The sequence below is a fragment of the Onychomys torridus genome, chromosome 7, assembly GCF_903995425.1.
Source record: "Onychomys torridus chromosome 7, mOncTor1.1, whole genome shotgun sequence".
NCBI classification, from domain to species: Eukaryota; Metazoa; Chordata; class Mammalia; order Rodentia; family Cricetidae; genus Onychomys; species Onychomys torridus.
In genome coordinates, this window is record NC_050449.1 from 108,855,028 (window position 1) to 108,882,843 (window position 27,816).

General features: G+C 40.1%; 1 protein-coding gene across 7 annotated transcripts in view; it reads right to left on the bottom strand.

Annotated features, from left to right (window-relative positions):
• The window catches only part of Rbms3 (RNA binding motif single stranded interacting protein 3), a 1,348,289-nt gene that overhangs the window by 21,340 nt on the left and 1,299,133 nt on the right, over positions 1-27,816 (bottom strand). For 6 of the 7 annotated variants that reach the window (XM_036192498.1, XM_036192497.1, XM_036192504.1 and 3 more), the window contains one exon: positions 26,737-26,784. The exons of the other annotated variant lie outside the window; for it this stretch is intronic. In XM_036192498.1, the coding sequence (XP_036048391.1) occupies positions 26,737-26,784 (48 nt within the window). The remainder of the gene's footprint in view (positions 1-26,736; positions 26,785-27,816) is intronic. 7 annotated transcript variants of the gene reach the window in all.

Here is a 27,816-nt window from a genome sequence, read left to right on the forward strand (position 1 = left end):
ACACACACCAAAATAAAATTAATTTTAAAAATCTGGTAATTTCATTTTGAAGGAGTGGCTTTTGATACATACAACAGAAGAATTTCTCAGTTGAGAAATGATAGTGTCCCATGAGTATCAATAGTCTTTATTTCTAAATAATCATTTCCTACTTAAGTTGGGTCAGAAGCAATTTTCTATTTAATATTTCAAAACAATATGAAATGAACACTCTTCAGAACAAGATCATTCCACAACAAAAGGGTTGAGGGAATAATGTGTACTCTAGATTTTTTAAAAGTTGGGTAGGAGGAATCTGCATTTGTATGCCTAGATCTTTTCTTCTTTGGTTGTAAAAAAAGAGTCAAACATTCATAGTTTAAGGTGTTATTAAGAACATAAATGAAAACACATGGGGGTTCTTAGCATAGGTTATTATTACAGGGCAAGACTCATTTTCTTGATAATTGGCATAATCAGAATTCAGCTTGATCAGGAAATGCTCATTTATTTTTCTTGTAACTGGCAATGATAATGTTTTGGGTAGGCAGTAGGTCCCTACAGGCAAGGGTAATGGATATGCAATTAGATGAAAGAAACAGCTGTGAAGACGGCTACCAAAAGTTTTTGTTTCTGAGAGGAGGAGGAGAGAGGGAACCTGGAGAAGCCAGATAGAAGAGAAGAACAGAGAGGCCATGAGAAGAATGAGGCCAGTATGAGGAGAGGACTATTGAAATACTACTGTGGGGCAGTGGAGACAGGACAGTTCAGGACAGAGATGCATCTTCACACACAACTTCTAATTGCTGGAGTGATTCCTGAACACATTCATTAATGTGACCCTGAATGGCATTTTTATGAGAAAGTAGGAGAAGACATAAATGTCAGTCAAAATCAACATAATGTGAAGCAGAGCAAGCAGGTGGGAAGGGTCCACAATGACCTCAAAGACTTAAATTCACATCAGTTGTTTATCCTTCATAACTATGCTTCAGAAATCATAAGCTCCAGACTTAAAGGTGTCTCAGTCAATCATCTCATTTCCACATAATGAGGACCCAGAAAGAGGGTGACATTCTTTGTGTGTGTGTACGTGTTACGTGTTCATTTGTGTATTTATGTGTTCTTGTGTGCCTAGGTGCTCTAAGATGACCTTCTTAAACCAATATAATAAACAAGACAAAAAATAAAATAAAAGGTTTCAGTTTCAACCCAAATCTCAATGCTCTCCTACATGGGGAAAATAAGGAAGGGTACACTCATTTCAAGAACCCAAATCAACGAAACTACAGAAAGAAATAAATGAATGGAATAATAAACAAACATAAAGCAAGTCTTTCCTTGGGTGATGCTATAAAAACAGCAGATGTCTCAAACAAATTTCTGTTTGTCTTCATCCCCTGGTTTGCATGTTTCGCCCCTACCAAGGTCCTCCAGTCTTCACTGCTTTGTTGTAGAAGACTTTAATTTCTATTTAGGGATGAAGGCATAGATACCATTAGGTTGACTATAGATTTTTCTACAATTTTGACCCCTCTTTTCTATTTCTTTTGCCCAATGGATTTGTGTTTCCCAGACATTATGCAAAGTATCTGCTAAATCCAGCTGTGCTCACAATGTTGCATCTTCTAGTGATGGCTCCATGACAACTTCCTCCTTAACAAACTTCAAACACACATTCTTCTCATGGAGACTTCTGGAAACCAACCACTTACTATGCATGGAGTAGTGAGGACTGGGGTCATCAGATATGAAGCCAGGGGACATGCAGAGGAGACACAGACAAAGATAAAGAAAATGAGTATTTCATGTCATCATTTGACTTAACTTCTTTTCTCCTTTCAGATACTAGAATCAATCAATCTCAGTTTGAAATTAAACCTCATTGATCTTAGTGTTAGACTCTTCAATGTAGCAAGGACCATATAAACTTGGAAAGGAGAAATTAGAGAAGAGATAATGAGTTACAGAGAAATGCACAAATGAACAGCTGTGTTGGAAATGGCAAGAGGTCTATCAGATCAGGGATAACATAGGCTTCTGAGTCTTACCCACAATCTATTTAATCTTCCCTATCTGTCAAGAATCCTTAATTCCTAATAGAACCTTCTCTAACACTGACCATTGGCTACATATTTTCAACTTTCATCTCAATTCAATTTGCCTAATTATTCGTGATCCTTCTATTGCTATTTACAGGGGCTCCAGAGCTTTTCATAATTAAGAGAATCTAAGGAAACAGCCTTGTGAAATATCCTTGGAACCCACATGGAAAAGGTCACCCTCACTCTGAGTTTACTCTCTTCCTTTGACAATGAAGATCATCATGGAGCCTGAAATTCTATCACTGCAACCAAAGTTTTAACATCAGCAACCTAGTATTTCCCCCAAAAACCTGGCCCCCAAAACGTTGTTAGGCTAGTGTTTAGAGAGGGAAGAAGGGACTCACTATAAGATCCGAACCTACCAGAGGAACACTGACAGTGTAAAGTTCTGAGATAAAGTTTCTAGAAGAGCCCACAGAGAAAAGAATAAAAGCAGACAATGACGGCAATAAGAAAGGAAGATCTGATACAAACTCCTGTATTCCTTTGCATGGACTCCACACCTATCACTGAATCTAATGTTTGCACTCACCCCATATATGTTCCTGAACACTTGACCTAATATATCCTGCATTTACCTTCTGTTATCACTCCACTTGTTTACCTGGTTGTGTTCCCAGGTTTTTGCATTGTTGATAAAAGTTGAATTTTCCTATATTCTGTTCATAATACCCTTCTGTTCTGTGAATATTCGGAGAAAGATTTCCCTAAAGTGTAAAATAATGTTCATGATCCCACATACTATTTGTATTATACACTGCATACTGTCTGGTCTTTATGGCTTAATCCCACAACTTACTTTTAACATCAAACATTACATGAGAGCTTAGTACACTCTGGGAGAAAAGCAGATTTTCAAAAACCATGCCAAATAAAAAAGACTATAGTGGAAAACTTTTCTGCCCATACTCTTTGGTATTTTGAAAGAATCTCATTAGGAGATCCAAGCTCAACTTGATCTTAGGGTCCTCCTGCCTTAGCCTCCCAAGTGCTGGCATGGCAGGCCTGCATCACCACACTCAGCTCTGTAGACTCCTACTAAAGAGTGTTCTATGCCTTTTATTTTAGGAGACCCTCTGAGTCTCTGGAAAAGCCTACTGAAAGCCAATGGGTGCTGAGCAGCATTCTGTTGTCTGATCGTCTCTATCCTCTTCATCTTTGCAGCCACTGCTCCTCTCCCTTGAAGGCTGAGGGTGTCCACTCTGCAGATATTCACTGTCATTCTCTTAGTGTCTCCAGGACAGATCAATTTACTAAGTTAAAACTCAAATGTAATGAGCCTTCAAAATTACATTTTAAAAACACTAATAGTTAAAGCCAAGGCAGGTTCTCCAGCATTCTAGGTTTTAAAATTTGGCTTTAATGCTAGAGAAACCTGGAAAGGCTTAACAAGGTATTATGAGGTACTGTTTACAGGTATCTTGATTTAATTGGCCTGGAAAATAGCTTGGACACTGGCATATTTAATGCCTGCTGGTGACTGTAAGATGTGTCATAATTTCAGATCTGTTATTCAAGTGGATGCTTAGGAAATATCCCCAGTTGATGGCACTGTTTGGGGAGATTATGGAACCTTTAAAAATGAGCCTTGCCAGATGAAGCATATCACTTGGGTGGGCTCTGAGGCCATATGGTCTTACCCCACTTTGTGTTGTCTCTCTCTAGCTGTTTTCCAAGTGTGGCTGAAATGGGAAGGTTAGCGCTTCTGTGGCCATGTTTTTCCTGGCTGTCCCATACCTTCCCAACCAGGATAGACTCTTATTACTCTGGAACCATAAAACAAAATAAAGCCTTTCTTCCCTAATTGCTTTTGGTCATGGTGTTTTTAATCACAGAAACAGCGAAGTAATGCAGATATGCTTCCTCATTAGACCATTATGATCAAATGTCAATCAAGCTGAATGACAAAATTTTGTTAATAATGCCAAATCTCAGGCATCTTATCATAGGATTCCATCAGTTATTAAGATCAGAGAGTAATAAAAATATATATTTTAGAAAAAAATTGAAAGTATTTATGAATGGAACAAGAAATAAGAAAATATTGACATAATGAAATGTCTTCCCAGCTCTACACAAGATTCAGTCTGCAGGCAAATAGAGAAATATATTAGAAGCGTGTCAAAGAAAGTCAACTCGGGTATGAAATTGGGTACTCAGTTGAGAGCTTTGTTTCCTATTTTGTATATTTTATAAATACAAAAGGGACTAATAAGGATTAGATTCCACCAGTTATAAAAAAAAATTAACAAAACCCTTTCATATCCAAATACAGGGTAATCCTCTTAGCTGTTACTGACACCAATGGAAAGCAAAGAGGGCCAATTTAGTCATCCCAATTACTAAGGGCTTAAAGGAATGTGCCAGGGGCAGCCGGAGACTGTTGGCAGAGTGTATTTTTTATTTACATAGAAGTCATGGTCCATTTAAAAGATGTATTTATTTATTTATGGGTAGGTGTGTCTCTGTGAATTTAAGTGCACTGTGTGCATGCAGGTGTCTGCAGAAGGATACCCTGGTACTGGAGTCACAGGCAGTTGTGAATTGTCTTGAGGATGCAGGAAACTGAAACTGGGTTCTCCGTAAGAACAGCCATTACTCTTAACCACTAAGCTATCTCTCCAGCCCTGTTGGTTCACTTTAGAAATAGAGCTGAATTCATTGTCTAAGTAAAATCTCCAGTGTGAGCATGTTAAAATACTAGAGGGATTTCTCCATCCACATTCCTACAGTTATGCTTGTAAACAACCATAGTCCTCTCCTCTCTAGAGGAAGAATGAGTCCTGAGATTTCCTTCTGGCTTTAGGCCTCTATGTCTGAAAGGGTACCACTTTGTAACTCACCATTCTGAGATGGATATATATGCTCTGCCCATGCTCTGGCAGGTCTGATTTAATTTTTTCCTAGGAGTCATGAAATAGATCATTTTGTACTGACAGTTTTGAGTAAGTACTTCCATTCAAATCCAGACATTGATTTCCCCTTCCAAGGGGCCCAATTCTGTACTTATTTCCAATCTTACTCCAATTCTATTGAACTTCAAAACACATCACACAAAGATAGGAGACTCACAAAATCAAGCAGCAAATGTAACAGAATTCCAGAAGGGAGGAAAAGTTTGAATGATGGAAGATCATAATCACTTTAGTACCATTCTACCATCAGTCTCATTGTCTCTCACCATCCTTTTTGTGTGTGTTTTAAATTCTAGTCCCCTCTGCACACAGCCTGTGATGGGCTGATGAGCTGGAGTGGCATCCCATTTGTGTGACAGGATTACCTGGAAGGGTTTTTGAAAAGGAGCAGGCTGGACTCACTCCTGGTTTGGTATGAATTTGGTCTACAATGGGCCCTAAAGTCAGCTCCAGGGTGGGTTGATGCTACTACACCAAAGATCACATAGGGATCACCAATGCCTAGAGAAGTGAAAATGTTACATCTCTTTTTTTGTCATAATTGTTTATGTCAGGTTTTTATTGTGTCAACTTGGCACAAGCTAGAAAAGGGAACCTCAGAGGAGAAAATGCCTCTACTACATAAGCCTGTGGACAAGTCTGTGAAAGCCTTTTCTTGACTAATAATTGATATGGGCAGGCCAATCACACTGTGGGCAGTGCTACCTCAAAGCAGGTGAATGTGGGTTGTATGAGAAAGCAGGCTGAGCAAGCCATGGGGAGCTAGCCAGTAAGCAGCTCTCCTCCACTGTGTGCTTCAGTTCCTGCCTCCAGATTCCTGCCTGGCTTCCTCAGATGTGCTAGTAATCAGGATGTATAATCCAAATGAACCTTTCCTCCTCAAGTTGTTTTTGGACATGTGTTTATCACAGCAATAGAGAAGCAAAGTAGAACAGTTGCACATGTAGACTTCTGGGTCAAGCAGAAGACCGAGTTTTGATAAGGCTACAAATTCATGGTTGCCTCTCATATTCTGCTCTGCTGGTGTTGTTCTCTTCATTTACAGATGAAAAAGAATCTCCAGAGACAAGAGAGGGGGGAGGAGGGATGGAGAGAATGGACACACACACACACACACACACACACACACACGCTGTGGGGTGGGGAGAAAGATGTAGTGCTCATCTTCGATGTTTTCTTTATTCTCTGACCACATCCACAAGAGGGATGCAATAAGGGATCTTATTCTGGTGTCTTCTCATTCTGTGGGGTCACTAAGAGGGGCTTACAGAGAAGAGGCAATGAACAGAACCCACTGCAGACATCAATAGAAAGCTGTTTTCCCAAACATTAATCAACTGTTTGGTACTGGCCAAAGTCTGGAGGCTGATGTCTTTTCACCAAGATATGTAATGAATGCGTTCTGCCCTTGGAGAGAATCTTAGTTAAAGAGGTGTGAGGGTCTGGGTGCTAAAAAGCACAGATATTTCGGCTTGGCAAGGGACCAGCTCTTCAGTGGAACTCGAGGTCTAAGTGGCTTAGGCGATAAGCTCCAGTGCCAGCCATGTGGATTTTAAAGCCAACAGACACCTTATAAAGCCCGAGCTAAAGGGAAGTAATCCAGCAGAGTTTAAGGGATTATGTCAGAAGCACTCAAGTCCAGCCTGAACTGGCCAAGTTCAAGAACTACAATCAAACCCATCTTCCTTAAAAAAAAAAAAAAAAAAAAAAGAAAGAAAAGAAAAGAAAAAGACTTGTATGGATCATGAAATAATCCTTAAAAACCAACAGAATTGCTGTTTATTTCATATTTTTATGTCAAATTTTATACTGATAAGAAAGAAGAAAGCATCTCTTTGAGTAAAAAAATAAAAAAAAACTAAAATCTACAGACAGAAATAATGAAAAGGATTTTCAAAAGACTGTTCTTTGTTCCCATGAATACTGTTAATCTGCAGGAGTTTTTAATGTCATTTAGAAAACATTAGTTAAATCTCTAATGGATTTAGGATTAAGACAAAACAAATAAGTAGCTGGGTGGGAGAAAACACAAGTAAATGTTCTTGTTATGTGAAAGGCTATTTTGTTTGATCACAGCTAAAATTCCTACTATGGCAAAATGGTAAGGCATCCACTGACTGGCTGCTTCTCCTTAATAAGCAGTCAATATCACAGAGTGACTAGCAGATGGGGCATGGGGCTTCTGATTTATCAATGACAAATAACAAGAGACCATTACTCATCCTGGTTATCATCCACAGTGCTACTGCACCACCCTGCCTGTGTCCCAGGGATTCTGTAAGAGACAAGGCACTGGCTATTAGGGCATGGGTGAATAAATGAAACAAGGATGGGATGTTACTGGGACCAGATGACAGTGTGAGTATCAGGAACCTAGACAATAAAAAAGGGAAGAAAACTCTGTCTAGAAGGTGACACTGGGAAATAAATTAGGATAATCTTAGAGAGAAGCACATATTGGCTGTCCAGAAAAACTGATTAAGCAAATGATTTCACTTTTAAATTACATTGAATGATTGGTTGATTTTGTGTGTGTGTGTGTGTGTGTGTGTGTGTGTGTGTGTGTGTGAGAGAGAGAGAGAGAGAGAGTTTGTGTGTGTGTGTGTGTGTGCACATATGCTACAGTATGCATGAGTTGGTCAGAGGATACTTCACAGGAGTCCTCTCCTTCCATCACCTGGTTCCTGAGATTGAACTCAGATCATCAGGTTTGGTGACAAGCACCTCAGGAAAGCAGCTGTCAGCATAGTAAAGGCTTGGGACATAGGATGAGGGTTGGGAACCATGTCTCCACGGTAAGGGAAGAATGAGATACAGGTTGTGTTTCTGAAGGAGGATGACTCAGAATTTTAGTGGCATATGCCTTGTGTAAGCAAGACCACTCAGAGGTCCATCCTGCCATTTCTGCCCAGGGTGACAGTCACCTAAAGAAAATGCTGGGAGGGGAGATCCTATATTTCAGCACTATTAGAGAAAATCCCAGCACTAAAGAGACTAATACAATCTCTACCTTTTTTCCTTCCACTTATTTGGAGCAAAACATAGTGATGAACCTTCAAGTGAATCTTCTGAAAATGTTGCATTTTCACTTAAAAAATTGAGTGTTCGTACTTGGGAGATAGCTCAGGGATCAGAGGCAAGACCTGCAAGGATGATGGCCAGAGTTAGAGCTCCAGAACTCTGAATGAAACAGAACATTGGGCATGGAAGCACACTTGTAATTCCAGAACTAGTAAGGGAGAAAGGAGTAGATTCCTGCAGCTCACTAGTCAGCCAGCCTAAACTGTGTTTAAAAAAAAAAACAAAACGCAATAATAATACCAACAATAAAACAAACAAATATACAAACAAAAAAACCAAGACAGATAGCACCTGAAAAATTCCAACGGAGTTGTTCTCTGCTCTTCACACACACACACACACACACACACACACACCTTTGAGTGTTAACACCAAGTAGTAAAAGCAATAGTCCTGTCTTTGTACTTTAAACTTCTAAGACCCGTCAACAGTCTGTAGGGTGGAGGAAGTTGGTGGAATGTGTCCTAGTACCTAGAGTGAAGAAAGGATATACGGGTCCTGACAGAAAGGTTTACAAAGATTCAAGGTCAAGTGACACATACACCTGGCTATAGACACTAGAAAGAGAAGAGAGGAGGGACAGAAGTAAAGAGTGAGGGGGAGAGAGGGGGAGAGAGACAGAGACAGAGACAGAGAGAGAGACAGAGAGAAACAGAGAGAGACAGAGAGAGACTGGAGATCTTTAAGACATGGCCAGTAGAGGCTGCAGATGGCATGGAAGAAATTCCAGGGAGCCAGCATGAGCCAGATTGGAAAGAAAGTGCTAGGAACAAGTCCATCCTGCAAATCACTGTGACCAGGAAGCATCTGGGCATTCAGGGGCAGGAGGAAGAGCAGTGGGGAAAGGAGTGTGAAGAGTGTCTCAACAATGATAGGTGATGAGTTGTCCTTTCTTGTAGACTTTCATTTATCCTTCTTGTCTGGGTGAGTGACACACAGGGATCTCCATTTCCAGCCTTTATTGAACTTAAGCTCACCTTGTTCCCTAAGGGGATCAAAAGCAGCTTCTAGATCTGCAGGAAATACTGTAGTGTTGAATAAATGGAAAGATGAAGCCAAGGAAAAGAAAGATAAGCAAGCTGACTAATCAAATAGATGCCTTTAAACCCTTATTAAAGTTTGTTAACAATGAATCTAGCCCACAAGTCAAGGCAAGATAATTAACCAGAAACTGACCAGAATGGCTTCCAACATGGAAGAAAGAGACACAGTCTAAAGGAGTTGACACTGTGCTGTGATGACCAGCAATCTTAAGCAAATCAAGCTCTAAAGGTTTTTATTATGGTGTCCTTCACACAGAACAGCTCAACACTATGCCAAGGAGTAATTCATCTGAGTTTTGGGAGCTTGTGGCATGTTGTCATCCAGGAAAACAGCCTTCTCATCTGAACATAATTTAGAATACTTACTAAGAGAGAGTAGATGTGCTATCTAGTAGTATTCCCCACCCCATGCCACTATTTCCCTTGGCCAAAGCCTGAAAGTTACATGAAGCAGAAATTTTACAAGTGAACTTCATAACAAGTGCTTGTATTGCTGCCTCTTTGCTTTTGAAAGCCTGCATGTATTCTCCATAAGCTGAAACAGGCCTTGCACAAATGGTTTTGAATAGATGGAGCTAGGAACTGAGAATAACCCACAGAAACTCTCCAACACATTTGGACCTTTTATTTGAGTGCTAAGTTTGTTGGGAAGAAAATTATTAGGCTAAGAAAAATGTTAGGTCTGCTATCAGCAAAAAGTGAAGGGGCAATCATGCAGTAGCCTGTGGAGCAACCATATAATACTTTTAGCCATCAGAGCAGAGAACTATCTTTTAGACTAACTGTCCTGGTTAGCCTTAACTGTCAACCTGACAACTGTATTGAGTCATCTGAGAAAGCCTAGACTGAGGAATTGCCCAGGTTGGGTTATTTTGTGTGGGGACTGTCTAGGTTGTTAATTGATGCAGAAGGCTCCCATCCACTGTGGGCAGCACCATTCCCTAGGCAGATGGTTTTAGGCTATATAAGAAAGTTAGGTAAGTGTGAACTTGTGAATGAACCAACCAGCAGCATTCCTCCATGGTTTCTGCTTCAAGCCCCTGCTTGAGTTCCTGCCCTGACTTCCCTCAATGCTGGACTAGAACCAGAAAGCTAAAATAAACTCTTTCTTGCCCTTGGGCACTTTTGGTCATGGCATTTGCCACAGCAACAGAATAAAACTAGAACACTAACTACATACATCTCTGGTGTGTACTAATTCTATGATGAAGGTTTGCTCTTAGAGAAAATCACATTAGGTTAAAATAACTGATATGAGGAGCTGGAGAGATGGCTCAGAGTTTAAGAGCACTGACTGCTCTTCCAAAGGTCCTGAGTTCAATTCCCAGTAACCACATGGTGGCTCACAACCATCTATAATGAGATCTGGTGCCCTCTTCTGGTATGCAGGCAAACATGCAGACAGAACATTGTCTACATAATAAATAAATAAATCTTTAAAAAATTGACATGCTTTATTATTCTCAACAGGAATCAGTTGCTAGGAACAATCATTTATTAATGCTTGTTGTTGTTTGCTTTTACTCTTTTCTTGGGGGTCCCATCATCCAGCTCCCAAATGAATCACACATGGAGACTTATTCTTAATCATCAATGCCCAGCCTTAGCTTGGCTTAGTTTATTGCCAGTTTTACTTAAATTATCCCTTCTACTATCTTTTGCCTCTGGGCTTTTCCCATTCTCTAACTTCTGTAAATCTTACTCTTACTCCGTGGCTCTCTGTATAGCTGGGTGGCTGGCCCCTGGAGTCCTTTTTCTCTGGCTCCTTGCTCTTTCCTCCCAGATTTCTCCCTCTATACATTCTCTCTGCCTGCCAGCCCTGCCTATCCTTTCTACTGCCTTTCTATTGCCCAATTCTTTATTAGACCATCAAGTATTTTACACAGGCACAGTAACACTGCTTCACAGAGTTAAACAAATGCAACATAAGAAAAAAGTAACATACCTTAAAATATTCTACTGCAAATGTTAATTAAGACCATGTCTTTGTACATAAATATTTTAAAATATTACTCTCAAAATGTATTCCAGATCTGTGTGAAGGATGAGTAAGAAAGAAAGAGCCACATGCCAACCCAGAAAAGAATTGCAGTAATAAGACTAAGAGGCTCAGGGCTCTGCCTGGACCATGGTTAGGGAGTAGAGTGGTCTCAACTATTTTCAGACATCTGTATACTAGAATATGCCTAAGTAGGAAGGTTGTGTGGACAAAGGTGCTTTTTTGTTTCTGAGGTTTGAAGTACAGGTGAGTAGATCCCATATACTAGAATATGCCTAAGTAGGAAGCTTGTGTGGACAAAGGTGCTTTTTTGTTTCTGAGGTTTGAAGTACAGGTGAGTAGAAGAAAAAGTTCTGAGAGATTTTCCTCTTAAACTTCAAGTAAACTATATAGTTCTAACCTACAAAGAGGACCTGTGTTGCACATCCCTGCCAAAGACTCTCATAACCCTGAAGCATAGCATGCTTGGCTTTAAAAGCCTTAGCATGGAGAAGTAATCTCTCCAGAGGATTTCCAGAATGTTGAGGGAATTTGCCAAAGAGACTAAAGTAGACTGAAATTGTGAATATGGAGGGTGACCAGTGGGCCAGAGGGGTATGGGAGGATGGGATGAGAACACAGGAAGTAATTGAAAACACTGGCATGCCATTTCCAGCAGAGGACAGATGCTTAACTAGAGTCATGTGTGTGACAGCTCAAGGACCAATACCACTGAGAAAGAGGATGACACAATTCAAAGTGTCCTATTAACTAGCAATGGGGGTACCTGCCCATGGTGTCAGGCAGAGGAACAGTCACCATGAACAAGAATGTACTGAGGAGGGACATATGGGACAGAGGCTATTTATATTGTAAATCAATAAAAACAGGACAAGACAGATAAGAACACAGAAGGGAGAGCTAACATGGTGTCACATGCCTTTTATCTCATCATTCAGAAAGCCAAGGCAGGAAGATTGCAAATTTGAGACACCTTAGGCAAGATAGCAAGACTTTATCTCAAAAGCATAAAAGGCAACAAAAGGTCAAACTGCTAAAAAAAAAAAAAAAAAAAAGAGGGCTACTGCTTGACAAAACAGGATAGGAAGAGAGGAAGAATGAAAGAACAGGGGCCAGAAAGGAAAAGGAAACACACTTGAAGATCAGATCAATGGTGACACTCATTGTCTCATGGAGGAGAGTGTGAGATAGTCAATGCTATGAACAAAATGGCAGGTCTTGTGTTTAGAACTTTAAAACAAAGGAAGGAACATAAATACAAATGGGAGACCCCACTGAGCTATAAAGAACCATGTGTAAGAGGACATGGACACTCTCTTATAGAGTGAGTATGCCCATCAGTTGTAACACATGACACTCCAAGAGTGTGTTTCCTGTAGATGCAAATCCATGTGTCCATAATGCGTGTACATGCAAAGAAGAAAACTTTTTCTTGGCCTATTTAGTGTTTATGCTTATCCTTTGTCAGGGCCACTCAGTGTTTGGCTATGTTTTTCAGGCAGTGTTATAATTGTCCTTGAGACATGGGAAGAATTCATGGGAAATTTTCCAATAGCCTTTAATTAGCTGTAGCTATTTGCAAGTTCATAATACATCCAATTAAACAATTTTCAAAGGTTAATCACAATCATGAGACCAGGCCCCTTGATGAGTGAGTGCTGCCAAACATGCATAAGCATTTCCTCCAAATGTACAAACTACCCTTTCCAGAGAAATGTCAAAGACAAGGATGCCCTCTGTTGGCCCTCTGCCTGCTGGGTAAGGCTGATGAAGGGAGCAGTCAGGAAGTACTCAACACAACCCAAGTTGTCATGTCCTTAAGCCTTTTTAACTTGCATCCCAAACTTGCTCTTTTAGTGGCCCTGGACCACTGATGGGCATCCTCTCTTCTTCCCCTAATGACTGAATCTACATGTTTGGCAGTAGTTGGCCCCTAGTCTTTAGTGTGTAGGCTTCCTTCCACACCAAACATCTGAATTATGTAAATGCTTTTTCCATGACTCTGGATATCATAATTATTTTAAGATTTTGTTTTAAATGATATGGATAGGGTGTGTGTGTAGGGGGAACACAGATGAGCACAGGTGTTCACAGAGCCAAAGGAGAGAGCCAGATAATCTGGAGCTGGAGTTACACCTGGTTGTGAGCCACCTGACATAGGATCCAAACTTGGCTCTTCTGGAAAAGCAGTACACGCTTTTAATTACAGAGGTCTATCTCCAGCCCTCCCCCACCTCCACACTCAATCAAACTCAAATTTTCCAACTCTGGAGTCTCATGCTTTCCCTGGCAGATGAGTCTCCTGGGCAGGTATCTGGGCTCAGAGCAGGTACTCAGAGTAATCAAAGTGTGCCCACAGGAGTTTGTCACCCATCACTCCGAAGCCATCATAGCTTTGTTGCCAGCTGAAGGTATGCCCACCTCATACAGATCAAAGGACATGATTGGTTTCAAGTCTATTCAAGGTTTTGTTTCCATTTGTCAGGGAATGGTTGGAGAGATTGTGGCTTTGGGGTGTAGTGTGAAGGGGAGTTAGCCGATGGCTTTTCCATCAATATTTAATCAAAGGAAAAGCACAAAGAATGCAGCTGAGTGCATGGTTCAGATGAGGAAAACGGATCATCCTGACAGATTCCACATGGTCAGAATGAATAAAGCCATATAAAGGAAGGCAGTATAATGGCTGCAAATGGATTGGGAATGAAACCTACTTGACTTTGATAGCTATAAATATTATGTGGTGTGCATCCCAGAGAAACAAATTGTCACAGGCAATATAGTTTTAAACAGAAAACTGGAAATTTTGTATATAACAATAGTATATGTGTGTGTATGTGTGTATGTATAGGTATCATGTGGGAGTTAGACTTACTAGCAACACATTATTTTAAACGTATTATGTATGGGCCTAATTTTAAGTGCTTTATGTCGATTCCAACAAACACCAAAGACAGATTCTTACATTAACCGAACTGGGAAGACTAAACGCTTCTAATTGCCGTCTGCAAAGAAGGGATACACCACTTAAAATTAGATTCTAATATGAAAAACACCCAAGGCAGCAGCCAGAGGTTAGAGACAATGACCTTCTGGCAAATATTTAATGAATTCACATAAAACTTAAAAGTGACTGTAGATGCTCAATAAATTTAAGCCACATCTATAAGGAGACACAGTGCTCTCAGAATCCACTAAGAGGAAGTATGAAGAGTAGGGTTAGGGAGAACTGTAGTGGTCTCTCTGTCTATCACTGTTAGTGACAGAAGCATCCCAGTGACATTAATTCTGCCATGTGTTCTTGATACTAACAAATAACACTGTATGGACTGAACAGGTTGTAACTGGGAATATGTAGGTATATACATATATGCATGCAATAACAGCATAAAGAGAGGCCAAGAATTTGAAAGGGAGCTGGGAGAGGTACACAGGAGTGTTTGGAGAGAAGAAAACAAAAGGAGAAATATAGTTATATTATAATCTCCAAGATTAAAAAACATATCTCCTTAATATTATATTTGAAATGCTATTTAAATTTTAGTAAATTGTGTTATTTGCTAAGTGAATTTTCAAAAAGTTAACATAATAGCCATTAAAAACACATGCAGTGAACGTGTTACATGTTTCCAAAATTTCCCTATATCATTTAACCTACAAAGTCATAGATAGTCATCATTTTAACAGCTTTTTACTGCTGTGCATTGTAGTAATATATTGTGTACCCTAATAAAGCTTGCCTGAGGATCAGAGGACAGAGCCAGCCGCTAGATTAGACATAGAGGTCAGGCAGTGGTAGCACACACCCTTAACCCTATCACTCAGGAGGCAGAGATCTGTCTGAATCTCTGTAAGTTCAAAGCCACACTGGAAACAGAGCCAGGCAGGGGTAGCACACACCTTTAATCCAAGTACGGGGAAGCACACAGGCCCTTAATGCCAGGAAGTGATATCTAGGCAAAGAAGGGTATATAAGGAACTCATTCTCTTTAGGCTGAAGATTTTGTAGAGGTAAGAACTAGTGGCTGGCTGTTCTGCTTCTCTGATCTTTCAACTTTCACCCTCATATCTGGGTTTTTTATTAAAAGACTATCTAAGATTTGAACAACAGTGCATATATTATTCTTCTTATTTATATGTTTAAATTTTATGTATTATAATATAACAGCTAATAATACAAAAACAATTGAGCTAACAAAGAAAATATGGAATCAATTGCTGTAATATTTCTTCTACTTGTGGGTCATAAACTGCATTCTAAAATTCCACTTTACCTTTTAGGCATCTCATAGCATCTGTAAGGCTAGGGCTCCTCCAGAAAATCCTAACACTTCCTGAACACTGGGAGGGAGCCTCGGTGATGTTACACATCTTCCACACTGGCTACCCCCCAGGCACTCTGCATGTCATGTTCACGATTCCCTTCTCAGCACTGTGTACAGTGATGAATCTGGTCATGAACTTTTACTTACACTTAAAGTGAGGAGAGGTAAGCTGAAGAAAATGTTAAGAACTCTCATTGAGGATTAATTATGAACTAGTGAGGCCAGGAATCGTGTGCAACCTCTTGATTCTAAATACATTTCTGTGTTTCATACTATGCTTTCCCATTCACATCTGCATAGACATGGGTGACTAACACCACTGAGTGATGGAAAATTTTTACAAGATCAGGGCATTATCAAGGCTTCCTTCCCACTGAGCCTTTGTAGCATCTGTATGTGTGTATGTGTTTGCACAGTCTGAGGATTAATTCTATTGCCTTGAACATGCTAGGTCAGCATTCTGCCACTGATTGATATATTCTCCACCCTTTTCCATATATCTTTAAATAAGGGTTAGTCTTTGTACTTCCATGTTGAGGGTGTTAGAGGTTCATAAAATCAAGCACAAATTAAGAACAGGAAACATGTGGGAAATATTAGTACACACCTGAAATCCTAGTACTTTAAAAATAGAGTCAGGATGACTGAGATTTCAAGGCCAACCTGGGCTACATAGCGATATTCCATTTCTTAAAACCAAACAAAAACGAACAGATAACACAAAGTAACCTAACTAATAAACATTTGGGAGCAAGGGAGCAAAAGCCAACATTTCCTATCTAATTCCAACTGTCCTGTTGACCCAGATACAAAGGAAACTCAATTAGGTTTTTCACACTACACCATGGATGCAGAAGAAACTCATGTATTCCTCTAGTGAGAGACACAGGCTCCTGGACTCAGGCAATTCATTTCTTCTTTATACAAGGGATGCACAGTAAAAATACAGACAACAACTTCCAGTGCCATGTCTCAAGGCAGCTAGCAGCACTTCTAAATGCTGACACCAGCTAGCACTCCTTTAAGAAAGAAGGGGTTAAGACATGTCATTTGCACACATAGAAAGCCTTGCAACAGGGACCTACAATCAGATGGTTCCAGCATGTTGCTTTTTGATAAACTAATTTGCCACTGAGTCTAGAGAAATGCTAATGTGTCTGTTAGCAGTGTCTCTTCAGTATTGTGTGTCTCCAGTCTGCCTGCAGCAAGTTATACCTCACAGGCAATTCACAGTTGGACTCTCTCACTGGGCCCCAAGTGCCCAGTTTATGCTGCTGAATATTAAAAATGGAACTGTGAGCTTCCCACACCAGATATATGGATCATGCTCAGGTAGTCTGCTCCCTTTCAAATCCACGTTTGCCTTTGAATGCCTTATTTTCCTGGGTTACATCTTTCGTAGGCTATGCTCTTCCATGTGTGTGTGTGTGTGTGTGTGTGTGTGTGTGTGTGTGTGTGTGTGTGTGTATACCTGTTTCTATATCTATATATGTATACATATATCTTTTGAATATAGTGTCAAAGTGAGCTGGCTATGACCAAGGTGGTAGGTGATGCCTTGGCTGCTTATCTTGTACTCCGAAGTCAGTGCCCCGCCCCCTTGGTGAAGGTCTCTGCTATGAAACCACTGTGTGTTGCTGGCTGTATACCTAGTTGCCTGTTGTGTCTCCAAGGAGCATTTTTCTCTGATTGCCACACAGAGGGCAGCTACTCCATCAGTCTCGGGTTCATTCTATGAAGCAGTTGACTTTTAAATAAGATAGAGGTAGCTTACCTGCTTCCTTGGGGTGACAAACAGCACTCAGAGAAGCAGCTATGCCTGGGTAAGACATGGGTAGTAGTGGCAGGACCATGCTAAAAATGTCTCTCTGGCTCTGTCTTAGTCTCTGGCCTTGGACAAAAATGCTTATTTTAAAGGAAGGAACCTCCTATGTCTCATAAACATAGAGTGGGCAAATTACAACATACAGACCGAACCTGGTCAGCTGCCTGTCTTTGTAGTAATAAATGAAGTGTGTGTGTGTGTGTGTGTGTGTGTGTGTGTGTGTGTGTGTGTGTGTGTGTGTAGTTCAGAAGTCAACCACAGGGCTTTCATTCCTCAGGATGCTCTCCACATTGTATGTTTTTATTTGACATTGTTTTTCACTGTATCTGAAACGCACTGGTTCAGCTAGACTGGCCAGTAATAAGTTCCAAGTAAGCCTGCCACCCCAGTGCTGGGATTACAAACACACATGACCATGCCAGGCTTTATTACATCAGTTCTGGAGAGCAAACTCAGATCACCTTGCTTGCAGTCCATATATTACTATCTTCTGCAGATCCTGGTAAGTAAAGACTAATGGAGCAGAGTTGTGCTTGCCTCCATTTGCATGCTTCATCCATGCTACATGGCCAAGACATTAGGTCCTGCAAAACCCCCAACTCTTTACTGTGTGGACCTTCACAGATACATCTTGCCAGTCACTAAAATAAAGTGTATAATTTTGCAGTATTTCCAAGTATATCCCCAAGTGGGCTGGTACAAAACCATTGAGCTTCAGTGGATAAACTACTGGCCTTATAAGCATGAGGATGAGAGTTCAGATCCCTGGGTGTATGTAGGTATGGTGGCCACTTGTAATCCCAGCAGACAAGGGGAGTGACCAAAGAAGACCCTGGACATCAACTTTGTTCTCTCTCTCTCTCTCTCTCTCTCTCTCTCTCACACACACACACACACACACACACACACACACACACACACACACACACACCACACACACATAACACACACACACACACACACACACACTCATGCATGTAAGCCAGCACAAACACATGTACTCCCTCATAAGCAAACATGCACACACACACACACACACACACACACACACTCACACACTCATGCATGTAAGCCATCACAAACACATGTACTCCCTCATAAGCAAATATGCACAGACACACACACACACCTTACCAAAACAAAAACAAAAACTAAACAACAACAAAACATTTATCCAAATAACAATGATCTTCACAGTCTATTGGCTGAATCTTTCTTTAGAGGAAGTCAGTGACTATATCATTAAAAACTATATTCCCACAACGCACCAGCAAGAACATGATGACTGAGTGTGGATATGCTTACATATCTAACATTTGTACAAACATTATGTTTAATGAGCAGTCTGGTGGGCAGACAACTCAAGAGTGCTGTTGCTTACTGGGCCATGTGCTTGCTCTGTAGAGGCCAGCCTGCTGGTAGTCTCTTTCTTTCAAGGCAAAGGGCACATTCTGTGCTGCCTTGTCCTGATTCGTTGCAGGACTGCAGAGAGTCTGCAAATATCAGTGGATGAATAAGCAAGTAGAGAAAACTCCCCCTCATTACAACTTATTGAAAAGAAAGAGATAGAATTACTTAGTACACTTCTAGAAATGCCTTCTTGCCATCAAAGAAGAGTACAATGTTTGTGGGGAGAAAGGAAACTGGCTTGTGGGAGCACTTATAACTGTGTTGGGTCTTTTACAGTAAACACAAATTAATGGTTAATTGTTGCTAATTGGAACTACTAATGGACTTAATTTTTAATTAAGAGATGAGATGGAAGTCATTTGGAATTAGCTCATGGAATCCAGGCGAACACATGCTGTCAAAGACTTGAGGAACAGCTTCCTCCTTTGAAGACACTTAAAAACTATCCCCCAGCCTGTTGATGATATGGGAGAGTCTTCAAAAGTAATCCTCACCCAAGGGGAGACTGTGCAAAGCTAGGCTTCAGTCACTGTCTGCACCATAAGGATATTTTTCAGTGCAAATCTGTGTCACCAACTAGCAAAGCCCACAAAGCCAGCTGTAAAGTGCTTTGCCATCTGCTTTGTTTAGTTTGATTTGGGGTAAGGGCAGGGGGACTAAGTCCCACTGTGCAGCTCAGGCTGTCCTCTACATGGAGCAAACTGTCCTCTGTCTACATGGAGCAGGCTGGCCTCAACCGTCTATGTTAGCAGTTCTCAACCTGCAGGTTCTGACCCCTTAAAGGGTCAAATGACCCTTTCAACAGGGTCCCATATCAGATATCCCACATATCAGATATTTACATTACAATTCATAACACTAGCAAAATTACAGTTATAAAGTAGCAATGAAAATAATTTTATGGTTGAGGATCACCAAAACATGAGGAACTGTATTAAAGGGTCACAGTGTTAGGAAGGTTGAGAACCACTGGTCTAGACAGAGCAAGATGGCCTTGAATTTCCAAGGGCTATGGTAACAAGCCTGTACCACTAGGTCTTACACTATAGGGGCCTGTTGCATAACTCCACGTTTAGAAATTCAACATTAACGCCTCATATTTGACTGATGCTTTAGGACTTGCAGATGCTCTTCTGTGAAACTTCAAATGCATGTCTGTTCCAGACAATCTATAAAAATATATGGCAGAAGATAAGCACATGTCCCACACGTGCTCTACTTTTCCCCGTTGCCTTTCTGAGCCCTCTTTTGCCCTTCCCATGACTCAGGTTTAAATTCAGAACCCCTAGCTTTTTGGAAGAGGAGGAAAGACTTTGGTCCCACTTTTCTTTTGTGGACATAGTAGTCTTTTCCTGGTTTACACTGATTTCCTTGAAGGAAATAAAACTTATTTCCTTACATATTTTTTCTCCATAATTTATTTTAAAAAGGAAACTCAGTGAACATCTGGGAAGAAGCGAAAATACCCTATGAGCCAGAGGATTGGGGAGTTCTCTGCGAGATGATGTCTTTTAGTAATAGCAGGAGCTACATCTATAGAGTCCCAGCAACGTGACCATCCAAACGTGAGCTGACCAAGCATGACACCAATGGACACATCAAACCAGATGGTGAAAAGCCCAAGGGGCCTCAACACTACACAAAGAATTGCACAACTCAGTAAAGCTGTGGTTTTCCCCAGGGAAGAACACACCATTTGGTACCAAATAGTCAGCCCTGAAAATACATATATACACAAGTAACATTATATGGACTAGCAAATTATATTTAGGAATATATACATACATGAAAATACATGTGTATATGCATGCAATAACTATTAGTGAAAAAGAGGCATGAGTTTGAAGGAGAGCAGGGAGGAACATATGAGAGGGTTTGGAGGGAGGAAAGGGAAGGGAGAAATGTTGCACCTAAACTATAATCTCACAAGTAAACAAATAAATGAAAAGGAGACTGCACTAAGGATGTGTGGCTACAGTCATCTATCTTCTAAGGGAAATGACCTGGGATAAATTCACAGAGCAGTGACTGAGGAGAGGGGACAACCGGGAAGGAAATACCTCAGAGAAACATGATCCCCAGCATCAACCTCTCTCTTTGGACATCACTACTCTTTCTGGCCATTTTCTTCCTAGTAATTATTTTTAAACTACATATTCGCTGTTGAAGCATGGCTATTCACCTTAGCAATATTTTATGTTCATGTTTTCCATGACTTACCCAAGCCTAGTTTGGTCACTTTGCCCCATGATCAAGTACATCATCAAGAAAGAGTTAATGGTCTAAAATCTTACACTTCAAGTTTTCTGATACTCATCACTCCACATCTCACCAAGTCTCTTGAATTTTCTTTCTTTCTGTCTTCTATCATCTTTTCTTCATTCTTCAATGTCTTCCTCAAAACCATCTGTGGTTTAGCTATTTCCTTATCCAAGCCATCAGAGCCCAGTTCCTGTTTTCTTACTCCATGCAAGAAATCTTCAGACCTGATTAATCTACTTTCTTGGTTGTTGAGCATTACAGCAAGCAAAATCAAATTTCCTGGGCCTGAAATATGGTCTAGTGGGTAAAAGCCCTTGCCTCACAAGACTGATGACAAGAGTTTCTGCTCTGAAACCCACAGTGACAGGAGAGGACTAACTCCCTCAAGCCATCCTCTGGCCCTCACAAGCATGCTGTGGTACACACACACACACACACACACACACACACACACACACACACACACACACACACACACACACACACACACACACACACACCAATAGTTTTTAAAATCTGTAGTTTTGAATGAACTATCCCCAAACTTTCCATTTTCTAACTCTCTTCTGCCTAAAGCCTTCTATTACATCTCCTAAAGACTATCACATGTCACTTAGAACTTTACACAGAAACACAGAGTGACTTCCTGTACCTACATGCACACACAACACAACACCCCTTCTTCATGTCTTGCTGTCTTGAGGCCTTTCTATTGCTCATCTTCCTTTAGATACATCTGTAACTACTGCCCTCCTTCTTCCTTCCCGACATATTAGAAACATTCCATTGAAGAAATCAACAAATAACCAATGCCATTCTCTATTTCTCTAGATCATCTTTAATCCTTAAAGCCAAACTTGCAGAGTTCCTTTTAGTTGCCACATCTGCCCATCACATACAAGCATTCACTCGTGTTGCCCTTTCTCCCAAATATCATTATCAAGTTCACTAGAGAATCTTTACATTTTTATTTGGGGTGTGTGTGTGTGTGTGTGTGTGTGTGTGTGTTCACACCCATGTGAAGTTTCCTGTGGAGGCCAGTACAGGGAGTCAGATCCCTTGGAACTGGAATTATAGGTGGTGTGAGCTGCCTGGCATAGATTCTGGGAACTGAAACTAGGTCCTATGTAAGAGCAGCAAGTGCTCTTAACTGCTGATCCATCTCCAGCCTCACCAGTGATCAGGTTTAACAAAGTGCAATGGCTTATTTTTAAGACTCCTATGTACTTGTAGTGTTCTCCCTTTTGACATATTTGAAATTTCCTTCTCTGTTTCTCTTTCCACCTACTACATGCTGCCTTTTCCAACCTTCATTCTAGATTCCATTTTCTGCTCCTTTTTTAAACCCAGGGTTCTGCCTACTTTTCCTCCACTCCAGGCACATTCATCCTGGTAACCAGGGTGATATTCTAAGATAGTAACTCCAGATTTCATATACATATAAAGATAGTGTTTGAGATAGATATACACACTGAAACAGCCATGAAACTCTCCACTGGCATGTTTCATGGACATCTCAAAGTCAACACACTCAGCAGAGAAATGAGATTTCTCCCAGGCACCCTTGACCCTCCTTCAATTTGGCTCCTAAAAGTGGCATGGTGGGCCACTGAGTTGTAGGAGCTGAAGACCTGTACTTTGTCATTTTGATGCCTATCCTGATACTCAATTGGCTGCAACATCCAGGGTATCCCATCCCCTTCACTTATCACAAACTCACTAGCATTCAATGTCATGGTCATTTCCAGAATGGGACTACTTGTCACTGTGATTTCTTTCTTAGATTCTTTAGTGCATTTGGCCCTTTTCTGTTTTTGCCTGATTCCTGGACATTCTGTATCCTATAAGGAGAGTGATTATATCATTCTCCAACTCTAAACATTTACATTGTCATCAGGATGGAGCTCAAGTTACTGTACCTGAGGATACTGCCACAGCTGACCAGTTTCTCAGGCTGATTTCCCTACACTCCATTGCTCTACATCTCTTTGTCTTGCTCACCATCTGTAGTTTCCCAGCCTTTCCATTCTCTGCTATCAGAAGCCTGCACACCAGCTGCTTGCTTGGTCTGAAACTCAGCTCTGTTTTTTGTTTGTTTGTTTGTTTGTTTTACTTAGGCAATTCCCATATGTCTTTGTTTCTATGTTTAGAGACTTCTTTCCCTGGAGCCTTTCTCTCACCTCTGCTAGTTCATGTCGACTGTTCCTTCTTTTACCAACATAATATATTATGCCAATAATGATTAGTGTGGCTATAGCAAACACTATTTGAACACTTAGTTTATGCCAGGATCTGTTCTAAGAGTATATGGCTTAATTTAATAAATGCTTGCAACCACCTTATGTGGTTAGTATTTTCCCAGAGAAGTAATGAGCTACAGAAAGTTCAATAATTTCCCCAAGTGTCCACAACTCAAAATGATACAAGTAGCTTCTGAACTTGGGCATCTTATTTATGAGTTGAAAAAATAATACTAAAGTATTTATACTGATGTAATAAAATGTTCATAACTAATGTCTTTCTTTCCTAATGAGAAGTTCTAGTCCCAGCACTGAATACAAGCTAACACATAGTATGTTACCAACAGGGATTAAATAAAAAAAAAAAAAAGAAGATACAGGACTGAGTAAACAAAGAGTCCTTAACCCAAATGAATACTACACAGACCTAGCTTTGATATACGCCAAGGTCACATTTTGTCCTCAGATCTGAAAGGACTTGATGTCATTCAACACCCTCATGCTGTTTCCCATTCCAAGAGATGACATATCTTGTACTATATGCCTAATCGACCTCCCCACTGTAGTCTATCTGGTAGACTCCTATTTGGCTTTACTGATCCCTCTCCAAATTTACTTTTTTTTTACTCTGAATCTCAAATCTTCTTTCCATATTCTTGTTTCTCTATACTATTTATATTATCCCAAATAATATCATAAGAAACAGCAAAATCAAATTGAACTATGATGCTGACTTTTTTTTTACAAGGATAATCTTTCTATTCATATTTACATATTCAACACTTAGCACAGTACTCAGAAATAGTTTGGTAATGTTTAAAATACTGGTTGAATGAAAATGGAATAGGTTATATCTCTGTGAATAATTGAGTTAATATCTTGAGCTCCAATATATTAAAGCAATTTGCTTGGCTCATGTGTTGGCAAAAGCTGATTATCTAAATCACTTGATACACTGAGATATTTGGGAAAGATTTATTACCTCATCAGGCTCAGTTTGCTTTCCTAATGTGGTCAATAGTTAGATAAAAGATATGTTAATTGTTCAAAAGTCAATGAAATTGTCTACCAGCCAGTTAGTGACCATTTTAGAACAGACATCTACTGCTCTTTAGACATAAGCCTAAGGAGGGTACAACTGTGCAATATGTCCAACCACTGTCCAAAACGTATAAGGAGGAAGGAAGTGTAAAATGGTCCAAATTATAGTTTCCATAAGAATGTTCTATTGGTCCTTCCTCTGTACTCAACTACTGACAACTTAATATCTTTTATTGGCCACATATCATATTGGGTTTGCATGTGTGTGTGTGTGTGTGTGTGTGTGTGTGTGTGTGTGTTTACATATTTACATGTGTGCACATGTGTACAGGTGCATACATGTATGTATGCATATGTATGTGGTGGTAGAGAGAGGGCAACTTTAAATGCCATTCCTCAGGAGTCATCCATACTTTATATTGAGGATGGGTATTTCATTGGTCTGGGCCTCCCCTATTAGGCTAGATTGGCTGGTCTCTGCCTCCCCAGTGCGGGCATGTGTGTCTGGCTTTTTCATGTGGGTGCTGTGGTATTGAACTAAGGACCTCCTGCAAGCACACTAGTGACCAAGTCAACACTTAAGCTCCATATCTTGGATTTTAATTTTCCTCTGTGTTTTTATTTCTTATTCCACAAACATTCACTCACATGATTACATTTTGTAAAGTATTATGTTTAACAAGTCATTTATCTACTTTCAGTAGGATCAGATGGGAATTCCTGAGGTTAGGCACTGTTTCTTGCCAAGATTGATTTATATAGAGAGGACCCAGCATGGTGAAGTAAATAATTCTGACAATTGACTTGCAATTTTCATTGTGATGTGTGTGTGTGTGTGTGTGTGTGTGTGTGTGTGTGTGCGTGTGTGTGTGTGTGTTAATATCTTGCTATATTCATTGACACACACACACACACACACACACATACACACACACACACACATAAACACGGTCTCCTCACCATATCGATGCCTAGAACTCACCATGTAGACCAGGCTGTCCTCTAATTCATAGAGATTTGCCTACCTCTGCCTTTTGAATTCTTGGATTAAGAATGTCCAGCATTCATTGTGTTCTTAAAGACGAAGGATGTTTAGTTGAGGGATTATTTGTTGTTATTATTAATGTTAGTTAACTGTGAGTTTAAGCCTTCTGTCAAACAAAGAGGCCAAAGGTTAAAGAGAGCAAAAGCTATTCATACTAAAGCAAGTCTTCTCTACAGTGTCACAAGTTTTAAACACAAAAGAAACATTAAAATATGATAGGTCATACATGGGGGAGGGTGGAACAACAAGCACATGACATTTTAATGAATGATAATCCATGGAGAATAAGAATACCAAAGTAATGTCCAGTTGAAAGCCAACTCTTGGCTTTTCAATGATGACATTCACATAGCTCTGAGATGAATGTATAGTCATGGGAATAACTAAAGAAATCCACAGGACAGGAGGAAGTACTGCCCTTTCAGAAACAGTATTAGGAAAGTGCAGTGTCCTTGAGTGGGATGCTCTCCACTGGAAACCATTTTCTGGCTGCCAGACTCAACTGCCTCCTGTGTTCTTTTGAGCATTTCCTGAACTATGTTTCATGCATAGTCTTTCCAATGGCCTTCTCAGTTCCGTGTGAGCATTTTTAGCCACCTAACCTGCCAAAGGCTCAAGGAGCTCCAGGCTTTCCATGCTTCCTGCTACTCTTTAGTTAGTTAAAATCAATTAATAAAAATTAATAACTGTGTCCATTTTCCTCTTTGCAACAAACCAAAACTAAAAGTGAGGATAAAAGCGCAATATTCATGAAGTTCCAACTTTTTTTAAAAGCACCAACTTCTTTACACACATACACTCAGCTCCAAATTACACCATTAAATTTTATAAAACAAATCCAATATTGCTAATCAAATGCTGAAGAATCTCATGTCTCCTCAAAGCAGCCTCCACTACCTTTCTGTGAAATGGAATATCAGAAGGGTCATTTTTGATATCCCAAATATAACATCTTGGAAAAATTAAATTTGATTCATTCAACAAATTGAGTGTACAGATCTCCAACTCTGTCCTGGGAGCCAAGCAAGCACCTGGGATAACTTTCTGACTTCTGAGGAACTCTGGTCTCTAAAGCAGCGCTTCTCAATCCCTTTTTATAAATATGTGCTCTTTTTTGATAGATGTAAAATCTTTCTTCCACTCTTCAGAAATTCTGGTGAGCTTGTCAAACAGTGAGCCCCACTGATATACAGAGCATTGACTACATCTTCTGCATGTCTTTCAGGACAAAGTGTCTTTGAGATCTTATTTTTTCATTTTAAAGACAGTATATCTACCTTCTAGACATAAAGCAGATTTTCCTAGTAAACAGACCCATAACTACATATGCCCCCCCTTGCCAAAATGAAATGCAAACCGCTTATACCCACCCCTGTTGAGAATCACTGCTTTGAAGAGTTTTGGACAAAACCAGACAAGATCCATCTCCTCCCTCCAATTAAGTCTGAAAGGAATTAGAATTTTCCTACCTGACACAACAGCTGGTGAAGTACCATAATTCTGTCTTGGGATTGAATCTTGGAATGAAAAGAGCATGAGAAAGAATGCAATGAAGTCCAAAGGAAATAAAAACAGAATTTTAGCATTAAAAGTTGGAAGGGCCCAATGTGCATCACATAGTCACCTGCCCCCGCCCCTTGTCTTCAAGTACTCAAGGCATCATGATTCTAGTGGACAGTCGACTGTTCGTCTCCATTATCACCAAGCTATGCATGCTATCAGGACCAGTTCTCAGAATATCACCATCTTCTGCTTGGTCTATTTGGTCTCTGCCTTTGAGAATCAGTGGGAGATTCTTACCCTTCCAAGATATTGTAAGAGTTCATGAGACAGTCCATTTAGAGGGCACCCAAAATGTGGTAGGAATGGAGAACAAAAGAAATAAATTTAAAGGAGATTAATGAAAAATCTCATGTCTTATACTAGATGGATTATATAGTCCAAGTGTTATAAAGCCCAACTTATAATTTTTTTTATTAATCCTGATCAGGGGCAGAACACAGAGTACTCTTCTCCCAGGCCCAGGAAACTTGTGTGTAGCCACCAAGCCTAGATCTTATAGAACAAAGGATGGGTGGCTTTTTTAAAGTGTCATAACATTGGAGGTAACCAAATCTAGAAAGAAGTTAAGGTACAAGTAGTCATTGCAAATGTGGGGTGTGAGCATAAATACATCAGCTCTTTTAAAAATGACAGAGGTTTTCATGCATGTAACTCCTTCATCATCTTCTCTGTAATGTTTTTATTAGTACAGAGTAATTATGCATAGTAGTGACTTTATTACATTTTCATTCATGCAAATAATTATTTTGTGACACTCCCCCCCCATCCTGCAACACTCTTTGGCCCCTATCTTATGCCTTCCTAGTCTTCTTATTCCTAAGTAGCTCTTAGCCATGAATCTTAAAAAAGAAAGTGGGACATAGCCTGTGGTTGTAGCTAGTCTTCTCAAAACTGCAATAAGCCCACTCCCAACTCTTGGGAAGATTAAGGCATAGATGGTCCTATGTGAGCTCTTATTGCATTCATGTGATCTGTAGTGCACTTTA